The sequence below is a fragment of the Ixodes scapularis genome, unplaced genomic scaffold, assembly GCF_016920785.2.
Source record: "Ixodes scapularis isolate PalLabHiFi unplaced genomic scaffold, ASM1692078v2 PGA_scaffold6__148_contigs__length_123643588, whole genome shotgun sequence".
NCBI classification, from domain to species: domain Eukaryota; kingdom Metazoa; phylum Arthropoda; class Arachnida; order Ixodida; family Ixodidae; genus Ixodes; species Ixodes scapularis.
This window is the reverse complement of record NW_024609881.1, coordinates 91,520,626-91,539,135: the sequence shown is the minus strand read 5'-3', so window position 1 is coordinate 91,539,135 and position 18,510 is coordinate 91,520,626. Positions and strand designations below refer to the sequence as shown.

Below are 18,510 nucleotides of genomic sequence, written 5' to 3'. Positions count from 1 at the left end.
GGACCTTCATCTATTCCGCCCTCTATGTAAGCTTCCTGCCTTCAATAATGCTTCGGCGCCTTGTAAGCCTCAAGCTTGCACGAGCTGTCAAAGCACTGTTAAAGACAACGAGCCCGTGCTGGAAGCCGGATGTTCGAAATAGACGCCTCTCATTTCTCCCCTTGTCAATGACTAGTCAGTCGATTTTCCTATAGCAAGACACTAGTGGGTTTTGCGAAATTTACTCATATCTAGAATATTACGTTCAAATTTTGAAGAACGGCAAATGAAATGAATACTAGAATTACGTGGGTAGTGTAGCACGTGTTTCTTTTAGCATGAAAAGTGTTTTGGCTAGGTTTTCGGCATTCTGTGAAGCCAAAAAGTGAAGCCTGGATAAAAGCGTGGCCGCGAGGCTTGACACTGAGTGGTTGACGCGTTGAAGAGGAGTGCGCTGCTCGACGCTGTTTAGTTAAATGGTAGGTCATGTCACCATAAGTGAAGCGATGAGAAAAGGTAGGCGAGGATGCGGGTGGGGAAGAGGGGTGGGTTAGAAGATTCTGGAATATCACAAAGTTTATCATTTCAAGTGTGCACATGCCATTCATTAAATTGTCTGATGAAGAGAACCTGGCACGCAGGGTCTGGCTAAATAGAATATAAGTTGCTGCTAAACAATGATATAAGCGTTTTTGATGCTAGAACGCATCACGTATGCACCACAGTTGCCTACTAATTTGCCATACACTTTGCAGGTAATCTATGAGTAGAGGTCAGACGCAAAATAGTGAGGCAGGATGATGATTCTACTCCCTGGATTTTTACGGGTGCAGATTTGCTCGATAATATATTGGTGCCGCATGACAGACTGTGTGGACGTGTCAACAAAATTGTGCTATACTTCGTTTCAGCTTATGTCCGAGCGCGGCCGATATAACGAGCCGAAGGGCCAATCAAACAGCGAAAGAGGCACAACGTCATGACATGCTCTCTGCAGTAGAAAGGACTAGCCGGTATTCGCCGCTTCTCTGTGCGGGCTCCTCCACCGGCTAGTCCTATCAAGCGCAGAGAGCACGCCATGACGTTGCGCTTTTTGCGCTGCTTGATATGTCCTTCGGCTTATAACATCGTCCGCGCTCGGACAGACGGTGAAACGAAGTATAGCAGAATAAATTGACAACAGTTTTCAAGTAATACCAGAATATTCCAAGGGAAAAAAAGTACATTTTAATCGGTACCTGTAAAACATTTATTTTAAATGTCCAATACCGGGTCAAATCGAATCACTCAATTTCGACATTTCAAGGATTGTACTTCGGTTATCTTACACTAAAAATAGTGGACGAGGACAAAATATAACGTACACTATTCTCTTACTATAAAATAACGAATTAGGCTAGTGAAACTGACGCGAAAAGGTTGTTATAACGTGAGCTGAAATCTAAATGTCTATACACCAACTCATGTGTACAAACAAACCGGAGCGCCCCTAGTGGCCGCCACCGGCGCCGCGCATGCGCGATGGGGGTGTGGGCAAGAAGCTCGCCGTCTCCCATAAACAAACCATTGTAATGCAATGTTGTCGGCTTCGGTGTGAGTCCCCCTGCCCTTTTTCGCGTTCGAATCGTTGATTCTACGTCTTCCTGGCGATACCTGACCGCTTCCGCGGCGTCAGCGAAATTATGCGGAGGGCAAGTTCGTCTGCTCCTTGCGCAGGGGGTAGCGGTGACGTCAGAACGCCGAGCCCTGATTGGCTGATCGCGAGCCCCCTATCTGAGTGTCGTCTGCTCCTTTGCAACGTCGTCTGCGTCTGTCTTACCTTTGCTGCGACTTTCGAAAGTGCAGAAGCCAGGTTCACAAAACGATCTTACGCCAAAAATATCCGTAAGACAAAACTCGAGAACAAATTCGTATTCACGAAACGAAATTTTCGTAAGTTTTGCGCAGGTTACGACGAAATCCTACGACAGCTCCGAAGCTGTCTTAATGAGATCAGCATGGCCGACAGCGTCGGGGTCGCGACGACCAACGGACGTTTATTTTTCTACGTGCGCCTCTCGCGCGTCCCGACTTGAAGCAGCAAGAAAAAAGTAAAAAGTACTTGAAACAGACCACGAGGAACAAGAACGCTGGATCCACAAACACCCGGGAAAAGCTCCAACGGCCACGATTCCACCGACAACGACCAAGCGAGCACAGCAGATAGGCCTAGCAGGCACTCCGACTCGGCGACCGTCTGCCCACGACCGGCTGGCGTGCTGAATGGAATATGCCCGCGCGACCATTGTGAACCTTTCCCGTCTCATACTTTGATCGCTGACTTCAATTTTAGATTAAGAGGTCAATCTCTTCCTCTTGTCATCTCCTTGTTTTCCGAGGCAACGGTGACTCTCGCCGGTAAAAAAGCGGTGAATCTCCGACAGACGCAGGAAAGGTAAAGCAGCCATCGCTTTGACTAGCAGACGTAAAGCAGACGACGTTAACTGCGCCAACCCGCCGACGCCGTTAAAGAGTGAGAAGTCTCGCGGCACACGAAAGGTGGGAAAAAGTATTTGGGAGGGAACTTGCGGACACTAACCACCCCCACTCTCGGTTCTTAGCAAACAAACCTCGGCGCCTCGGGACACCTCGCCAGTGAGTCCTTTGACTTCCCTCCTTGATGCGCGTCGGCTAGTTGTTAGACAAAAACAACCTACCGCTCGAGTTATTTCGTCTGCCCACTCTGAAAGGCGAAGTACTTCCGAAAGTCGCAGGAAAGGTAAGACAGACGCAGACGACGTTGCAAAGGAGCAGACGACGCTCAGATAGGGGGTCCCGATCAGCCAATCAGGGCTCGGCGTTCTGACGTCACCGGTACTTCCTTTCTCATGCGCAGAAGACAAAAATGAGCCCACTTGCGAGGCGTATTGAGGCTCGTTACACCACAAAACTTCGCGTGAATAACGTGACATGTGGCGATTCATTCCTCGTGGAATGAATCGCAAACGCCGCACTATGTACGCTAAAGCCTGATTCGCATGATGCGATTTCGCTCGCAATTTTCAGCCGCGACGCCACTCGGGCTGCAAAAGTGTGAACCGTAGCTGAGATGGTTGTAGTCGATACTGAAAATCGCAAGCAGAATCGGATCAAGTGATTAGGGATAGCAAGTCAGTGATGGCTACTGGTAACAATGATCAACATCTCTTCGTATCTACTGTTTACATCGAGCCTGCTTACCAACCTCCAAATTTAAGTATTTTGAGGCCTGCGCGGACTTCTTATCGCAAGTACCGGGTCCACATTTGGTCTATGGTCCGGCGTCGTCTAGAGAGCAGACGACAAGCAGAAACGTTTGAAAGAGCAGTCGACAGTTCGAACGATCAGGCGGCCGTTTGAACTTGAAGACGCACTGAACGTCGTCCATAGGTGGTCCGCACAACTTGACGGTTTTCTGGCGTTCATGTTGGAACAAAACAAATAAATCTAATGACCACAAGTATCCGTGAATTCAACCCGAAGTGCTTCCCGCCCAAGCAATTTTGTCCGATGGCGTCTGCTTTTTCCTTTTCACGGCACATATCCAGATTCTCGGACGAACCGAGCAAGTGAAAACTGACCTTCAAACATTTCTCGACACTTTTGGTACGGCCCCAGTCGCGGCGTTTTGACGAGAAGGCAGGTTTTTGTCTGGTTCCTTTTAAAACAACGCGGGAATACACGTCTGGCATGGGGACTTCTGCCCACAGCCCCAGACCGGAAGTGCGACCGACGCGCACCACCACGCCGTGACGTCACAGAGTTGAGTTCGTGTATATAGACGCTTTGCAGCAGCTGTGCATGGGCGCCGCCATAACTGACCTTCAGTTTTTGTTCCCCCTTATTACGTTTACTTCACTTCATTATTACCATAGCAGGCCAGGTTATTGGCATCTTAGACTTTATTCTGTCTTGCTCCCCAGCATTGGCCTTTGTGGAGGCTCGTCCACACCAATTTCAGTGGCTCGGTATCTCGGCAAAACAAGAGAAGGTCAGCAATGGCGGCTGTATTCTGGCGAGTGTGTAAAGCGTCTATACTGACACGTACGCTGTTTACAAAGCCCGCGTTTGCCAACGCCAAGTGTGGGCATCACGCGTCCGCAGAAACCAAATTTCGCATGAGACGAAGTATTTGCTTGCGCATGCGCAGTGCCGAAAGCAGTTCCTCCGCAGTCCCGTAACGTCAGAGTGCTAACTTGGTGGGAGGAAGAGCCACGATTGAAAGAGAGCGAAGACGGCGACTATGGATGAACAAAAACAATCATCGACGTGAAATTGTAATATCCGTGCACACACAAAAAAAAAACACCTTTCTCCAGGTATATTTCTTGAAATCCATAACTCGACTTAGTTATCAAATTTCTCGCTTGCTAGTTTAGTTGCTAGTTTACATTTCAAGCGGATTATTAGCCTTCAACGGAGCTTAGAAGTTAATCCGCCCTTGTTATGGTACATCTCGCTCGATGCCCCGGATGTTACAGCAAGGACAACAGCTTATCTTTAGACCGCCGTAAAGATAACGAACCCTGTGTGTCATTCGTGTACGCGTGGAGAAGGCTTCAAGATCCCAGTCACTCGACCACTTGCCGACACACCTCTAACAGAACCGGACGGCCAGCTTCAGACGACGTTGTTTCACGCCCACATCTAGCAGAAAACAACTGGATAGCGAGGCACTTCGTACGTACGTTCGAGTCTTCGAACAACCTTTTTTTAGTTTTGTTCACTTATATTTTCTATGCCCCGCTTCACACTAAGTCCGACCGGACCCAACTCTACGATCCGATGTAAGTAATCAAGCAATGCCAGAAGTGCTATGTCATGGCGCTCGTCGTCTGCGTGCATTTTCAATCGCCGACTTGACCCATCACTCTACGTAAATGCGCCGTGACCCCGCGCTTTTTTTTTTGTTTTTTTGTGAGCTATTAGTTTAGCCGGTGACTTGGTAAGCGCTTCCAGAAGTAATCAACGGCCAATTGCAGACTAAGGCTAAGTTTAATGTCCGTGCTTTTGGACGAACCAAATTTAATTCAGACTGGTCTTTTTTTTTTTCTGAGCATAGTTTCTTTGTTTGTTTTCACGTGGTTCGCTGACGCTTTGGCTACACTAACCGCCGAATTCAGAAACCTCACTCAAACTACACTCAAACTGAAGGGCCCCTCCATTTCCTCGAGGAAGGCGCGAGGGCCGGCGCTGGCCAATCGCGACGGCGGATCCGTCCTCTCGATTGGCCAGCGCCGGCCCTCGCGCCTTCCTCGAGGAAGTGGAGGGGCCCTTCAGTTCGAGTGTATAGTTTGAGTGAGGTTTCTGAATTCGGCGGTAAATCTTGGGATCCGTAGATGCCTAGAGTATGGATAACCTGATTTCTCAGAGTACCTGCTGGAGAAAAAAAGAAAACGATTTTGAGTTTTACCCGTGCCGGCATACAGACTTTGAGGTCTTCACCGTCGGAGGATCTTAACGCCTATTAAACCGCAAAGCCAAGGCAAGAGCATCTATTTTTTTAATTGTGTTTTAAATATGTCCATGCTAAAAGTGAATGTAATACATGTGGTAGCCTATAAAAGAGAAAACGTCACCAACTTTTGATTATTTATCTTTGATGCAATTTTTTTTAAGTTGCTCGTGTTAGACTTTTTAGTTCAGTTGAACCAGAAAGAACCGCATTATTTTCCAAAAATATTTGTATACCTTACACATGTAGTAAAATGTGTTCTTGCAAAGTGCACTGCGTGACCAAGACGGCAGGGTAGGTAAAACGGCACATGGACTATTTTGAGGTGTTTTAATAAAATCTATATAGGTATGTTTAATGGAAAACTGGACGTTGATGTTTTGAAGTTAAACAGCCTACCAGTTGTCACACATAAAAAAAAAAAAGAAACTTTAAACCGTTTGTTTGCATACGTCTGTTCTGACAAAGACCAAATGACTGGTAGGTAAAAATGTACGAATCAGGTGAAAGAATCAAAAAAATTTTGGGACAAGAAAGGGCAGACCTCACAGTTCTTTCACAAAAAAACTGCGCTGTCCGTCCTTGTCCCTAAGTGTATTTATTATTTCATTGATTCTCACTCGTGCTGACTATACGTCAAGCTGTGTAAGCCTTCATATCCGTAGAAATTCCGGACTCATGAACTGTCTAGTTCCACCTGAATGGCCGATAATATTATATCAGTGCTATAAAAAAATATAACACCAAATCTCCTTTCCCAGAGGCAGCAAGAAGAATGGCTAGACGTATCACATCTTTTCAACTGGCGATAGTAGGCGTCATATTGGCGATATGTCCGTGGGACTCGCATTTCAAGATGGCGTCCGGAGTCGAGACGCCGCAAACCAAGATCGTCTGCTACTTCACGAGCTGGGCGTTTTACCGAGTGGAAGAAGGCAAATTTCTTCCCGAGAACGTGGATCCGTCGCTGTGCACACACATCAACTACGCCTTTGCCTTTCTCGATTCGACGTCACTCAAGATCGTGGCTTCGGATCCATGGGCTGATCTGGACAACCAGTTCTATAAGGTGCGTTTACTCTACTATTTATTTTACTTATTTCACGGTCATTGTAGTTATTATTTTACGGGGTTCCACAACGAATTCCCGTCCGTGTTCAGCGTACGCAAGTCGCGGCCCACTAAATTCGGGATATAAAAAGTATCCCGTAATTTGGCGGAGAACGATAGTGTCAACTAACGTCGGATTTTGTTTGTAATAAGTAAGATTTGTCTTAGAGAAGTTTATCTTTCTACAGTTGCGTCAGCTTGTTTTTTTTATCTGCCTATGTTTGTGTCTGCATTTCGGGCGTTTGCGTGAGAACATGAACGGGGAGTCGTCTTCCGCCCCCAAGCACAGGGTCTTCGAGCAGGAGTCGGACCCTGGTCGTTAACAGACGGATCGGGTGTCGGTTTGGGGCGCCGGGACTCCCGTGTCTTAGGCAGCGGTACACCCGTCCACAATTGTAGCTTTTAAGCGGGTGTGCTTGTGTCCGGGGTTTTTCGCCGCTTAGTGTAGAAACTTCGCTTTTAATCGACGCAATAACGTAACTGGGTGGCGCCGGCCGGGCGGCGACGAAAGCATGTAGTGACTCTACAAGGAATTTGGGTTTGGCCGTTGAGGTGTCGGAGGGGGGTCACGTTGACAGCTCGCTGGTCATTGGGTAAGAGTGTACCACGTGACAATGGGCGAATATGAAGTGATTGGTACGTCTTTGGAGGAAAAAGAGGCCCCTACGAGTCTAGAAAGGGGGTGCCGAGAGGATTCTCGGGGATTCGGCTTTTGAGATCAGGGAGATTCGGCCCTTGAGACTGGGGATTAAAGTATAGGTTTTAATTTCGGGAGTTTTATATTGTAAAGTACCGTTGACTTGTTGTCGTCTTGTTTCGAAATAAAGGTGGCCACACTGGTTATCGTGAACCAACCAACGTCGTAATGTGTCCAGCGGGATCGAACAACTTTTAGTTTTTTTGTTTTTTTTTCTTATTCGACTTTCCGGGGGACTTCCATCTGGCGAACACCGTCATCGGTCGTCACCATCCTGACCGGCCTCTTGAAAAGTTGACTGATAGTGTCTTCTCAATGAGACGCCATGATGTCACTTTTCGTCACACGAGAGGACGTCACTATTGTCTCGGGAAATTCAGCGCAGATTTTTTTGCCTGTAAGTTTAGCCGTTAGTTATCTCCGCTGAAATGGGCGGGAACTTAGTTCCACGTGACGTGATGGTACCATGGGACGCAAAGCGTCATGTGATTCAAAAAGTTACGTGACGTCACGGTACCAGGTGAACGCCGCCCGCTCAAATTAGTGGGACGTAAGTCCCCTTACTTTTTACACGGCAGTGTAACTGTGAGCAACAATGTGCAGAACCTCGGCTGTTGCCGCAGCTGATATGTAAGACACGGCAAGATACCTGGATATTTTTTCTCAATGTTACTACCTTGAGTCAGAGATACATGACACTTTAGTAAAGGAGTCGTAAAACAAAAATGTAAACAACAAAATTCCTCTTTGAAAAATTGAATAAATCACGTTAATTTTATTTTCATCAGATGGGTTTACGATTTAACTCCGATTAATCTGATTTAAATCACTGTAGTTAGCAAACATTTACTTTTTACTGCTATATGTATTTTGAAACGTGGCGGATTGAGTCATCAATTCGTCCAATCACTGACAATAATGGAACGGAAAAATTACTCTAAATTTAGTATGAACTTTAATGAACCACTTTTTATTGCCGTGATCCTCCCATACTGGAAACAAAGGGACTGAATTTTTAGTTAGCTGAAAACATATTCCATTTTGACTTGATTACAGGTCATTACTTTCAAAGTTTTTGTTTATTTCTCGTGCTTACTGATTTTGTTACAATAGGATGTTAGGTAACTGACGAACGAATTTGAAAGTAGAAATTAAGCTCAATGCCCCGATTGGCTCAGAGCACTTTTTTTTTATTTTTAGTCTTGTATAAATCGTTCTTGCTTTGTGATATTTTGTTTAAGTGCAAAAGAAAGGTACGTAGAAAGATTCAAGGGATGGACAAGCGGTAAATACAATATATTTTTAGGCTTATTTTGGGGGAACGGTTTGGTTTAAATCATTACATTGAAACTGGTCTGATAAAAATCATGATTTAAATCAAATGTATTTTTATTCTACACCATGTTTAGCTCCCATTCGATCTCACAAATAAGCTTGCTAACCAACGAATGCATCGGAGTAGAGTGAAATCCGTTTTGGTCAACCAAGAGGCGGCCAGCTGGGGCAGGAAACTGCAAAGCCAGGCGTTCTAAGTAATGCTGGAAAATGGGTTTATTCCATTCAGATGTAGTTCAATGAAAACGCAATTCATTAAGCAGTTCTTCGAAGCTGAAGTTTATCTATATATCGTTCTTGGATGTGACGATTTAATGCTAGTTCTATTGTTAATATGCTAGAGTCATGACGAGTTCTATACATTTTTTTTTTCATACTAATGTCGTGTACTATCACTGAATTATGAGCTCGTACCCGGCACTATTCGGTAACATATTTAATAATCTAATACCTTCAAAAAAATTACCTCGTTGTTTTTCTTCTTTTGTGTATTTTGTTTTGAATTTTATATTAGCAAACGCTAGCCTGATGTGTTGTTATTCGCTCCACTGCTGATACATCAAAACTTGTTCCTTCACTTTAGAGTGACAGTTAATCATTAATTATGGTATAACACTGCATACATTTATTTTGTGCATAAACTGACATAATTAAGTTTCATACGTAAAGAACACAAGTGTCACCGATCTGTAAAAAAGCGCTTCGGTTTAGTTTCCTTTTTTTTTTTATCCGGAGCAAACTTGTTTGTTTATTACATTTTCAACTATGTATATACAATGTAACATGACTGCCAACAACGACGAAAATAATCCCTGGAGGGACGAAGGAAAAACACAAATCTCCAAACACAGCTAAGTGACTGGTGAGGGATCGAAAAAATACGCCTGGTCAAGGTATCGAACCCGGGACCACTCCATTACAGGTAGAGCGCTCTACCAACTGAGCTAACCAGGGGTTAGACGTCAGTAGAGCAAACGGTTTTTACCAGCTCGCTTGCACCTTTGCATTTAATTGCAATATAAATACTGCAAACCCCCTTTCCTATCGTCTTTCTTCGTGCAATACACGAACAAACGCTTTCAAAGATACCGAACTAATGAGCGAGCCGCGCTGAGCTTAAACCTTCAAATCATTATGCGTGATGTTTTGTGCACAATCCCCTATCAACCATTAGCCGATTGCAAAAAGACTATCTCGAACTTAACTTTGATTAAATTTAGTTTTCCATACATGCTGAGTTTTGTGAAAGCATAATGCACGCCCACCATTGACGACTTAAAATAGTACACTTACTCTTTCCTCTTCCTATTGTCTCTCTCATTGTTTTACTCGTTTTTTGCCCTAATTTATTTTGTGTACATTTCTTTCTCGCTCTCTCCCTCGGTTTCTTTTTCACTCTCACTACATGCTTCTTGTCTCTATAATAAATCGATATGGATGAATGTGTCGAATAAAACCTTTGTAACATAAGAATATACAAGAACTTGTGCACCGTTCCTTACAACTTATACCGTTTCTCTATGTTCCTGCATACTTATACCCTTGTTACACGGGCACAATTAACTGCAGTTACGCTAAGCCACAGATAGCGCACAATACTTGCGGACAACATTCTGCGGCTATGCAGTCAAAGCTATGGGCGAACGTGCCCTCGAGCATCTTGAGCATCTATCAAAGCAGTGCGCTCGCGCTCTTCACTTCTTCTGATTAGAGCCACTAAATGAGCTGCGCTTAGAGTATCGGCACTCCGTTCCCCGACATTGTTGTGGGCGCCGCCATTTTGGGGCTTGTGCAGAGCAGACGCAACTGCCAATCGTCATGATTTCAAAGTGCGACTTCCTCAGCATTAGATTCGGTGTTAGGAAGCTTATGTAATGTTGCATTGCTCTGAAGCGAACTGTTGAAACATTTGTGGAGGGCGAAAAAGCGTTTCCTGTGATTTCAGATAAAGCTTCAGAGAACTGGCAACCATGATTTTAAGCCACAATATGGCCAAGTGTCGTTACTCTGAGGCGTAGCTTATTTAGTGGCACTACTTCTAATATAGCTGTCAGAGAGTATAATGCGGTATCTGTGGTGCTGCGAAACAGCAGTTAAGTTGAGTTAACCGCAGTTAAGTGTGCCCGTGTAACAGGGGTATTAGCGGCGAGGTGTTTTGGTGGCGCCCTCCTATGGTTCCCCCGTGTGACGTCATTCGCTTGCAAACAACAAGTTTGATGGTGTTTGTAAATAGCATGGTGGAAGCTTGATATCATTGAGCTCTTAAAGCAACACTGCCAACACCGTCAAAATGAAAGTTCTTTCATTCCTCTTATTTCCGTCGATGATAAATCCCCTTTCCTACGTCATAGTCAGAGTTCGGCCAATCGCGGAAGGCCGACCACAGCGACGCTTTCGGTCGCGCACGGGGCTAATAAGTGTACAAATAAAACAAAATAAAGGTATATTTTTTCAGTAGATTTTGTGTTGTTTCGCGCCTTTTGTCTTGCTCCTCCATGACATCGTTAATATTATTTATATTTGTCCGTTTTCTGTTTACAGAAAGTGAATGACCTCAAGCTCCTTAACCCAAAGCTCAAAGTACTGCTTTCTCTAGGAGGATGGACAGAAAGCGGAAGCGACAAATACTCTCGACTTAGCGCGAGCGCCAGTGCCAGAAAGGCCTTCGTGACAGACTCTGTGGCCTTTCTGAAACGCTACAGTTTCGACGGTCTGGACATTGACTGGGAATACCCGAACTGCTGGCAGGGAAACTGCGGCTCAAATCCCAAGGACAAGGCCAACTTCGTCCTCCTCCTACAAGTGTGTGACAGTTTAGGATCTCGCATAAATGTGGAAGGGGACCGGTGTCCTTAGGTTGAAACACGTGGAACAAAAGCTCCCACTTGAGAACTTTAGGCCGGTTTGCTGCTGAATGCAGGGTGATCAAAATAACCGCCAAATCTAATCTAGACATCGCGTGACCGGTTTGGTGGGGATAAAATACCTAGCGTTCCAGCTGGTACTTCATAAACTGAGATAAGCCTTGTTTTTTTAATTTTTTTTTTTGTTATTCTCGCTTACCACGACCTTTTTTTGAAATACCTTTATAGGCCACTCATAAAGTGCACGAATGCAATTAGTTTCACTTAAAGTTCAAGCCAGTTCACCCTCTTTTTGTGCGAAAAAAGATGACTCTAATCATCGAAGCGAGGACGGAATGGTGACAACCACTTCCCTGGAACGCTATATGCACCTGGAGCTTCTTGACCCCATGAAGCCGGGCACTTGACCTCAAACTCCCTCATGCGGCTATATTTTCGAAGCATGGAGAGATAACGCATTCACCTGCAAAGCGGTTCAGGGATCGTGGGTTCAATTAACTACCAACTGTGAAAAGAATTATCTTCTATCTACCTGTATATGTCATGTTTTCAATGCAAACGTATTTGCAGGTGATGATAACTTTAGAACAGTAAAATTCTGCCAGGGCTGTGCCCGTGCATCCTTCCACTGGATATACATAAAAACATACATACATAAAAAAAACGCGAATTAAGGACTCTTTACCTTGAATCATCGTCCTGCATAATATTCTCGCAGTAAGCTATTTTTCTCATTTTCAGGAACTCAATGCTGCCTTTAAACAGCAGAAACCAGCACTTCTGCTTACCATCGCCATGTCTGCTAACGTGAACGTAATGAAACAGGCGTATGATGTACCCAACATCTTCAAGTAAGCCGCACAACCCCTCAATTCTATGTCAAAGCGACTCTTGGCATTAACACCTATGTGAAACTATGTTACACTTTCTATGTTTTCTGATTCCGAGGACATGACATATGGTCAAGCCATTAACGTACCAATAACACGATGAAAATGAGCCGCCCAATAAACGTAGAAGTACAGAAACACAACTACGACTAAACAATAATTCCTTGTTGTGGTTGCATCTTTACTTTTGCGCTTATTGAGTCGCCAGTCACGTCCCTATTCAATTTGTCTGGCTGTGTTTACCTCCGCCTTGGCTCATATGCCGATATATACATAATATATATATATATTGTACCGTTTAGACACTTGGACTTTGCCAATCTGATGGCTTACGACTATGCGGGTTCTTGGAGTACCAAGACGGGCCACCACTCGCCACTGCAAAAGGCCTACGGAGAAACAGATCCCACAGCAAGTGTCGTGAGTACAGGTCTTTCTTGTTTCACCAACAGTAGTTATTTAACTCCTTACGACAGAAGAACCTAACTATTTCGAAGTAGACTAGTGATTATTCGTCACACACAAAAAAATGTCGTCCTATTAATCATTCGTTGAACGTGATGTCTACTAACGTGTTAGTTTCATCGGGTTGGTAACATTCAAGCGTGAAAGAATATTTTCAAGAAGGTGTATGTGGCGCGTTCTGTAGAAGTGTATGACTGTTAATCGGCACGTTGTAGCTAAGCCATAATAGATGGTGCGCACATTTGCGTTCGACTATGCTACGACCAGCTGTAACTACTTAGGACAATATAACTCATTGGCGCCAGCTCTTGTGTTTCCTTGTCGCAAGTGGGTCAAATAGCCATCTGGCCGTTCAGGTCCTAAACTAGAATGAATGTTTTAAAGGTTTTGCGAGATCACATTTACGCACTATTTAAGAAAAATGGTCGCTAATAACATTTTCAGAATTAAACGAAGATGAAAGATTGAGGAGTAAAACAAAATGAGAAAATACGGAGACACTACGTGATGCCAGGGCTATCCGAGAGATTTTGCCAATGTGTAGTATCTCATCGAAGAGCGGCCACAAGCGGTCGTAACGCAGTCGGTCGCAGTTTGCGAAGAAACCTTTAAAGTTTGACCAAACAGGGCAGAGCAAATGCCGTGCCCGCATCTTATGTGTTCCGTTTGTTACCCTTTTACATTCGAACGCAGGAGTACAGCGTAAACGCGCTCTTGGCCCTGGGTGCGCCGGCGAACAAGGTGGTACTTGGAGTTCCCTTCTATGGCCGATCATTCACCCTCTCGGACCCTGCCCAGAACGGGGTAGGTGCTCCCGTCAAGGGCGCAGGCACAGCGGGAGCCATTACTAAAGAACCGGGATCATTGTCTTACTATGAGGTAAGGCTCCTCAATCTAAGCATAATTAGATGGGTGCTACGGTCCTTCAGAACTTTCGGCAGGCCGTTACCGCCATGTCGTTAATGCTATCGCCACCTGCCACCAAAATAGAGTACGAAGACGTTTTAGTTAGCCGTCATTCTATAACCCTGTTTTGTTTTTCGCCAATACGAGACGACGAGTTGTCAAAACGCCGAAGCTCACCATTAACCGGGTGTCACCACCGTTCTTAGGACGCCGGCACCGTCTCCCCTTCCTTGGCTAGCACACCGAGGGTTGCAACGAAACTGTCCCGTCAAACGTTACTCGATCAACTCACAAGGGATCATGCTCTCCGTGGTAGTTTGCCAACTGAGTTCATCAAGTAACGTTGACTAGAACCAACGTTATTCGATCAACTCAGTTGTCAAACTCCCACGGAGAACGTGATCTCTTCTAAGACACCCGCTGACACACGTCAGTCTCCACTGATAACCCCTAGATTCGGAAATGCTATTTGAAGTGTCATCTCTTTTGCATGCCGCGGCCGTGTTTTTGTATAGCTGTTGCAAGACGCGCCGCAGCGAGCAAGAAGGTTGGCGCTTCGAACAGTGTTAGCCCGGCTGAAGGGTACGAGAGGGATCACGCTCTCCGGGGGAGCTTGCCGACTGAGTTAGTCGAGTAACGTTGCGAGACACGCGCTGACACACGTCAGTTTCCGCTAATAACCCTTAGACTCGGAAATGCTGTTTGAAGCGTCGTCCTTTTTGTCCGCCGCGGCCGCGTTTTGAACTGCTATTTCAAGACGCGCTGCAGCGAGCAAGAAGGTTGGCGCTTCGGACAGCGTTATCCCGGCTGAGGGGTACAAGAAGGGATCACGCTTTCCGTGGGAGTTTGCCAACTGAGTTGATCGAGTAACGTTAGTCTCGTCATACTGCCAAATGTGTGTTGAAACCTTATGGTTTTGAAACTCCAGGCGGCACCGGCGTTCGTTGCATGCCAGAACCATCTCTCGCGGCTTCCTTACACACTTGGGCGTGATCGCTGAACTTCTACAGTGTTTTAAAACGTGTGCCGTAAACCTTTAGGCCGCACTCCCACTGTCCTGGCATGATACAAAAGACGCGGTGTGTGCGCAACAGACATGATAGCCGAATCATGTGCGGTCACGCCCCAAGTGTGTACAATACACGTTTGCTTCATACATTAGTACGCCACGGACATGTCATCAGACAGTTTACAAGAATAGAAAGTTGGGCGAGTTGGTATGAATTCATTTTGAAAAACAGCGCGAATACCACACGGACAAGAAAGAGGAACACACAGGACGAGGCAGACAGTTTTTGTGCGGCCAATGTGACACAGTCATACAAGAAAGGCCTCGGAGATTGCCTGAAGGCCGTCTTTTGTTTTGTGTATAAGCAGAGTAACCCCGGCCTAAATAATCGAGAGCTATTCTGGCACCTTTATGACACCACGTGGGATTCGCACTGTCTACTATCAGAAAACTCCTCGCTCTTCCACCACACCGAGACACATTCTACACCTAACCTTGTTTTTGTACACCCCAGTCAGGCAGTGGGACATTCTTTTTTTAACGTCCTCCCTAAAGAGCTTTAAGACTTATACGCCATTCACATGACCGTAAAGGTACCTTTAGCTAAGGGACCTTTATTCTCTGCGGCCAATCAATTAACGATCGTCCGCGCGTGGCGTGTGCTCGGGACCCAAGAAGCCGGGCTGATTCGCCGATAGCAAAAGGACTAATGTTAAAGGTATACCATTGACCGTGTGAATTGGGTATTACAAAGAGCGGTGACCGACACATATTAAACATAGGATGTACTTTTATGAAAAACCTGCGGCGCCGTCAGTTGCCACTCGGGAGCGGCGCGTTGCATCATGGGTTGTTTCCCATAATGCAAAGCGCGGGACCCTCGTGACGTCACTCGTGATGCCAGGTGTGACGTCATTATGGGAAACGTCCCACTATGCAACGCGCCAGTCCCGAGTGAGACCCGCGCGTTGCATTATGGAACGTTTCCCGGCCACTATGCACCATGCGGTTACGCCGACGCCGACGGCGACGCCACTGAAGCCGGAAACGGGCACCAAAGAGCTGCACTCTAAAAAGCTCGTCTTCCATTGCTCGTACAGATCTGCAAATCACTCAAGACGGGAGGATGGACGACAATGATGGATCCAAGTGCCGGCCCTTACGCATTTTCCGGCGACCAGTGGGTCGGATTCGATGGGCCTCGGTCCCTCGCCAAGAAGGCCAAGTTCGTCAAAGCCCACGGCCTTGCGGGCATCATGGCATGGGAGCTGAGCATGGACGACTTCAGTGGACTCTGTGGCTCCAAGTATCCGCTCCTGACTGCTATAAACACGGAGCTGAAGAGTGCTGATGCTACGTCTGGCAGATAAAAAAGGACCCGAAAAGATAGGACTGCCTCTGGCTCGGGCATTGCGATCCTACGGTTATATTGTTAAAAAGAATCCATCTTGTTACAGCTGGACGTTGACAAATTTGTCAACGACAGTGAAAAAAAAAAAAGACATGTAGACAAAAACATAAAATACGGACCCAATCTCATCCAAGAAATAACTCATCCAGGAAAGTATGCTTCGCATGCTGGATATTTTTTTCCTCTGGGTAAACCGGCAGAGCTAAGCGCCTGCTTGCTCTACGGAAAATTTTCTATAATTTCAAATTACTTCAATGATACACAAGAAGAAGCAGCAGCTAAACCCCCCAAAAGAGGAGCTTAGAGTGAATACTAAGGAAAACACCCAGAAAGCATCCAAAATAAGAGCCAACTAAGGCAAGGAACTCTCCGATTGCCAAGACTTTTGTGTTAAATAAAATTGAGTTCCGTATAAGTTTTCAGTGTTCCGTTAATATTTTAAAGAAAAGTATTACTCCAGAGAGTTCCTTCTGGCTAGTCACATCGTCTTAGAATCTAAAAAAAATTAATATTGAAATGTGGAGTACACCAGTTATTGCGTATACTTACGAGTTGTACTTAGAATTGTCTTAGACATATCTAACGTTGTACCAGATGTTTTGTATTTGACTAAATTTTTAGCTTTTATTTTACTTATTTCGTGTTCCAGTGATGACCTTTAAGGGCAGCTGGGGCCTCGTGAAGCTGCAAGAGCAGCTTTTTTTTTACCTTCCTTTTTTTTTTTTTGGTTTGATGGAAATAAATTCCGAACTTGTAGCTTGAAGTTGAAACGTACTGGTGAGCCGTGGAACCTCACTTGTAATTTCGCTAACTCTTCCAGTGAGATATTATGCATTAATGGCTTTGTAACCGTGTGGGCTTTCGGCGGTTTTGAGCTCTTTAAGATAACACTAAAGAAATACGTCAAAGAGCATTGAAAACGCTACCCATAAAGCAATTACAAATATTACTCAGAAGGTATTCTGTTACGTTAGTTGCATCGTTTATTTACTGCGCGTCAGACTATTTTCAAGTCCGAATGTTTGATATAAAACGCGCTTTTTTTAACCTCGAACATTTTTACCACTAAACCTCTTATTATTGGGTGAAATACTTAATTCATATTATGGCATAAATATCATTAATTTAGAATATTTGAACAAATTTCATTTTCTTCCTGTTCGAAACGAATTGATGATATCGTGCCACAGCGTTGAGTGATTTCACGAAAAATAACGCAATTTGTCATTACCCCTCAAGACAACAATTGACAACTTTTAGTGTGATAAAATAATAAATCGCCAGGTACCATTACTTTCAAAAACGCCGAGTTATAATATTTTGTCAGCACAAAATTTTTTGTGAAATTTGTTAATTTATGTGTATGTGTCTTTCTTGTAACTTCCAACTCTTTTCGTCCCGCCTAATTTTCATATTTTTACTTTCTAATTCTTTCACAGAAACCAAAATTCACTCTAGGTTCGCGCTTCGCCATGAATTCGCATAAACGCAGGTAAATTGAATTTAGTAATTTCGGTATTTGCTTCTGCATAGCAGAGGAATGGAGGGTGTCCCGTTATCGTACAAATTACGGCTTGCAGTCTCTTCGCTTAAGGCCACGGTCCCACTGAATGTGGCAGTTTAGGTACTTTTTGGCAGGTCATTACTCATCTCCTTATAAATACTATTTTGTGGGATTGATGTCATTCGAAAGGTAATGCAATCCTCTTTCATTTGATATTATGTATGTGCTGGATTTTACTGTTCATGCGCGTTTGTAGCGTTGCGAATATGATGGCGCGGACTCTCACTTGCTCCGCTAGTTCATGCTTTATGAACGATCCATTAAAGATAGCACGGTTCCAATATAGCAGTTTTGTTAAGATGATGTCGGAGCAAAATGTAACGATACACTTTTTTGCTATTTGCACTACTTTGTTTTTTTCATCCCTCCAAATATTGCCCTAAAATTGACATTTTTCAGCACAAATATGTTTTTATTGACAAGCGCTAGGGCACTGAAATTAGCTACAGATGTAGTGCTTATAATTGGTAATATGCAGAAAAAAATTTAATGTTGTGTAAAAATTTTTTGTTGAGATATTTTATATCAAACGTAGCACTTTTTTGTGCTTTGAGTCATCGTACTTCAAATGCCGCTGAGGAAATATTTGAACTATGATAAAATATTTTATAACATTTAGAGCTACAATGGTTGCCCAAGAGGTGGACAATGGCTTTTTTTCATTTTCAAAGTCATAACGCTCTAGGAGCCCTTCAAACTTACCTGTTTTTGACGCATATCTTTTTGGACATCAAACAGATTTATTGGCATCTAATAACATTTATTGTTTGGAATAGACATACATTGCGATGTATTAAATTTTCACAA

General features: G+C 44.5%; 1 protein-coding gene across 1 annotated transcript; it reads left to right on the top strand.

The window, feature by feature from the left end:
* Positions 1-6,219: 6,219 nt before the first annotated feature.
* Positions 6,220-16,554, top strand: LOC8027169 (chitinase-3-like protein 1). Its single transcript, XM_029970601.2, has 6 exons — positions 6,220-6,521; positions 11,136-11,396; positions 12,200-12,309; positions 12,651-12,768; positions 13,507-13,692; positions 15,829-16,554. Exons 1-6 carry the CDS (start codon positions 6,228-6,230, stop codon positions 16,096-16,098), a joined length of 1,239 nt encoding a protein of 412 aa, XP_029826461.2. The 5' UTR covers positions 6,220-6,227; the 3' UTR covers positions 16,099-16,554.
* The last annotated feature ends 1,956 nt before the right edge of the window (positions 16,555-18,510 follow it).

Bases quoted from the DNA above. Each gene is read 5' to 3' on its own strand.
- LOC8027169 (XM_029970601.2), top strand. From the start codon at position 6,228: ATGGCTAGACGTATCACATCTTTTCAACTGGCGATAGTAGGCGTCATA. The intron at 12,310-12,650 runs GTAAGCCGCACA...TGTACCGTTTAG, and splicing joins GATGTACCCAACATCTTCAA to ACACTTGGACTTTGCCAATC. The intron at 13,693-15,828 runs GTAAGGCTCCTC...TTGCTCGTACAG, and splicing joins GATCATTGTCTTACTATGAG to ATCTGCAAATCACTCAAGAC.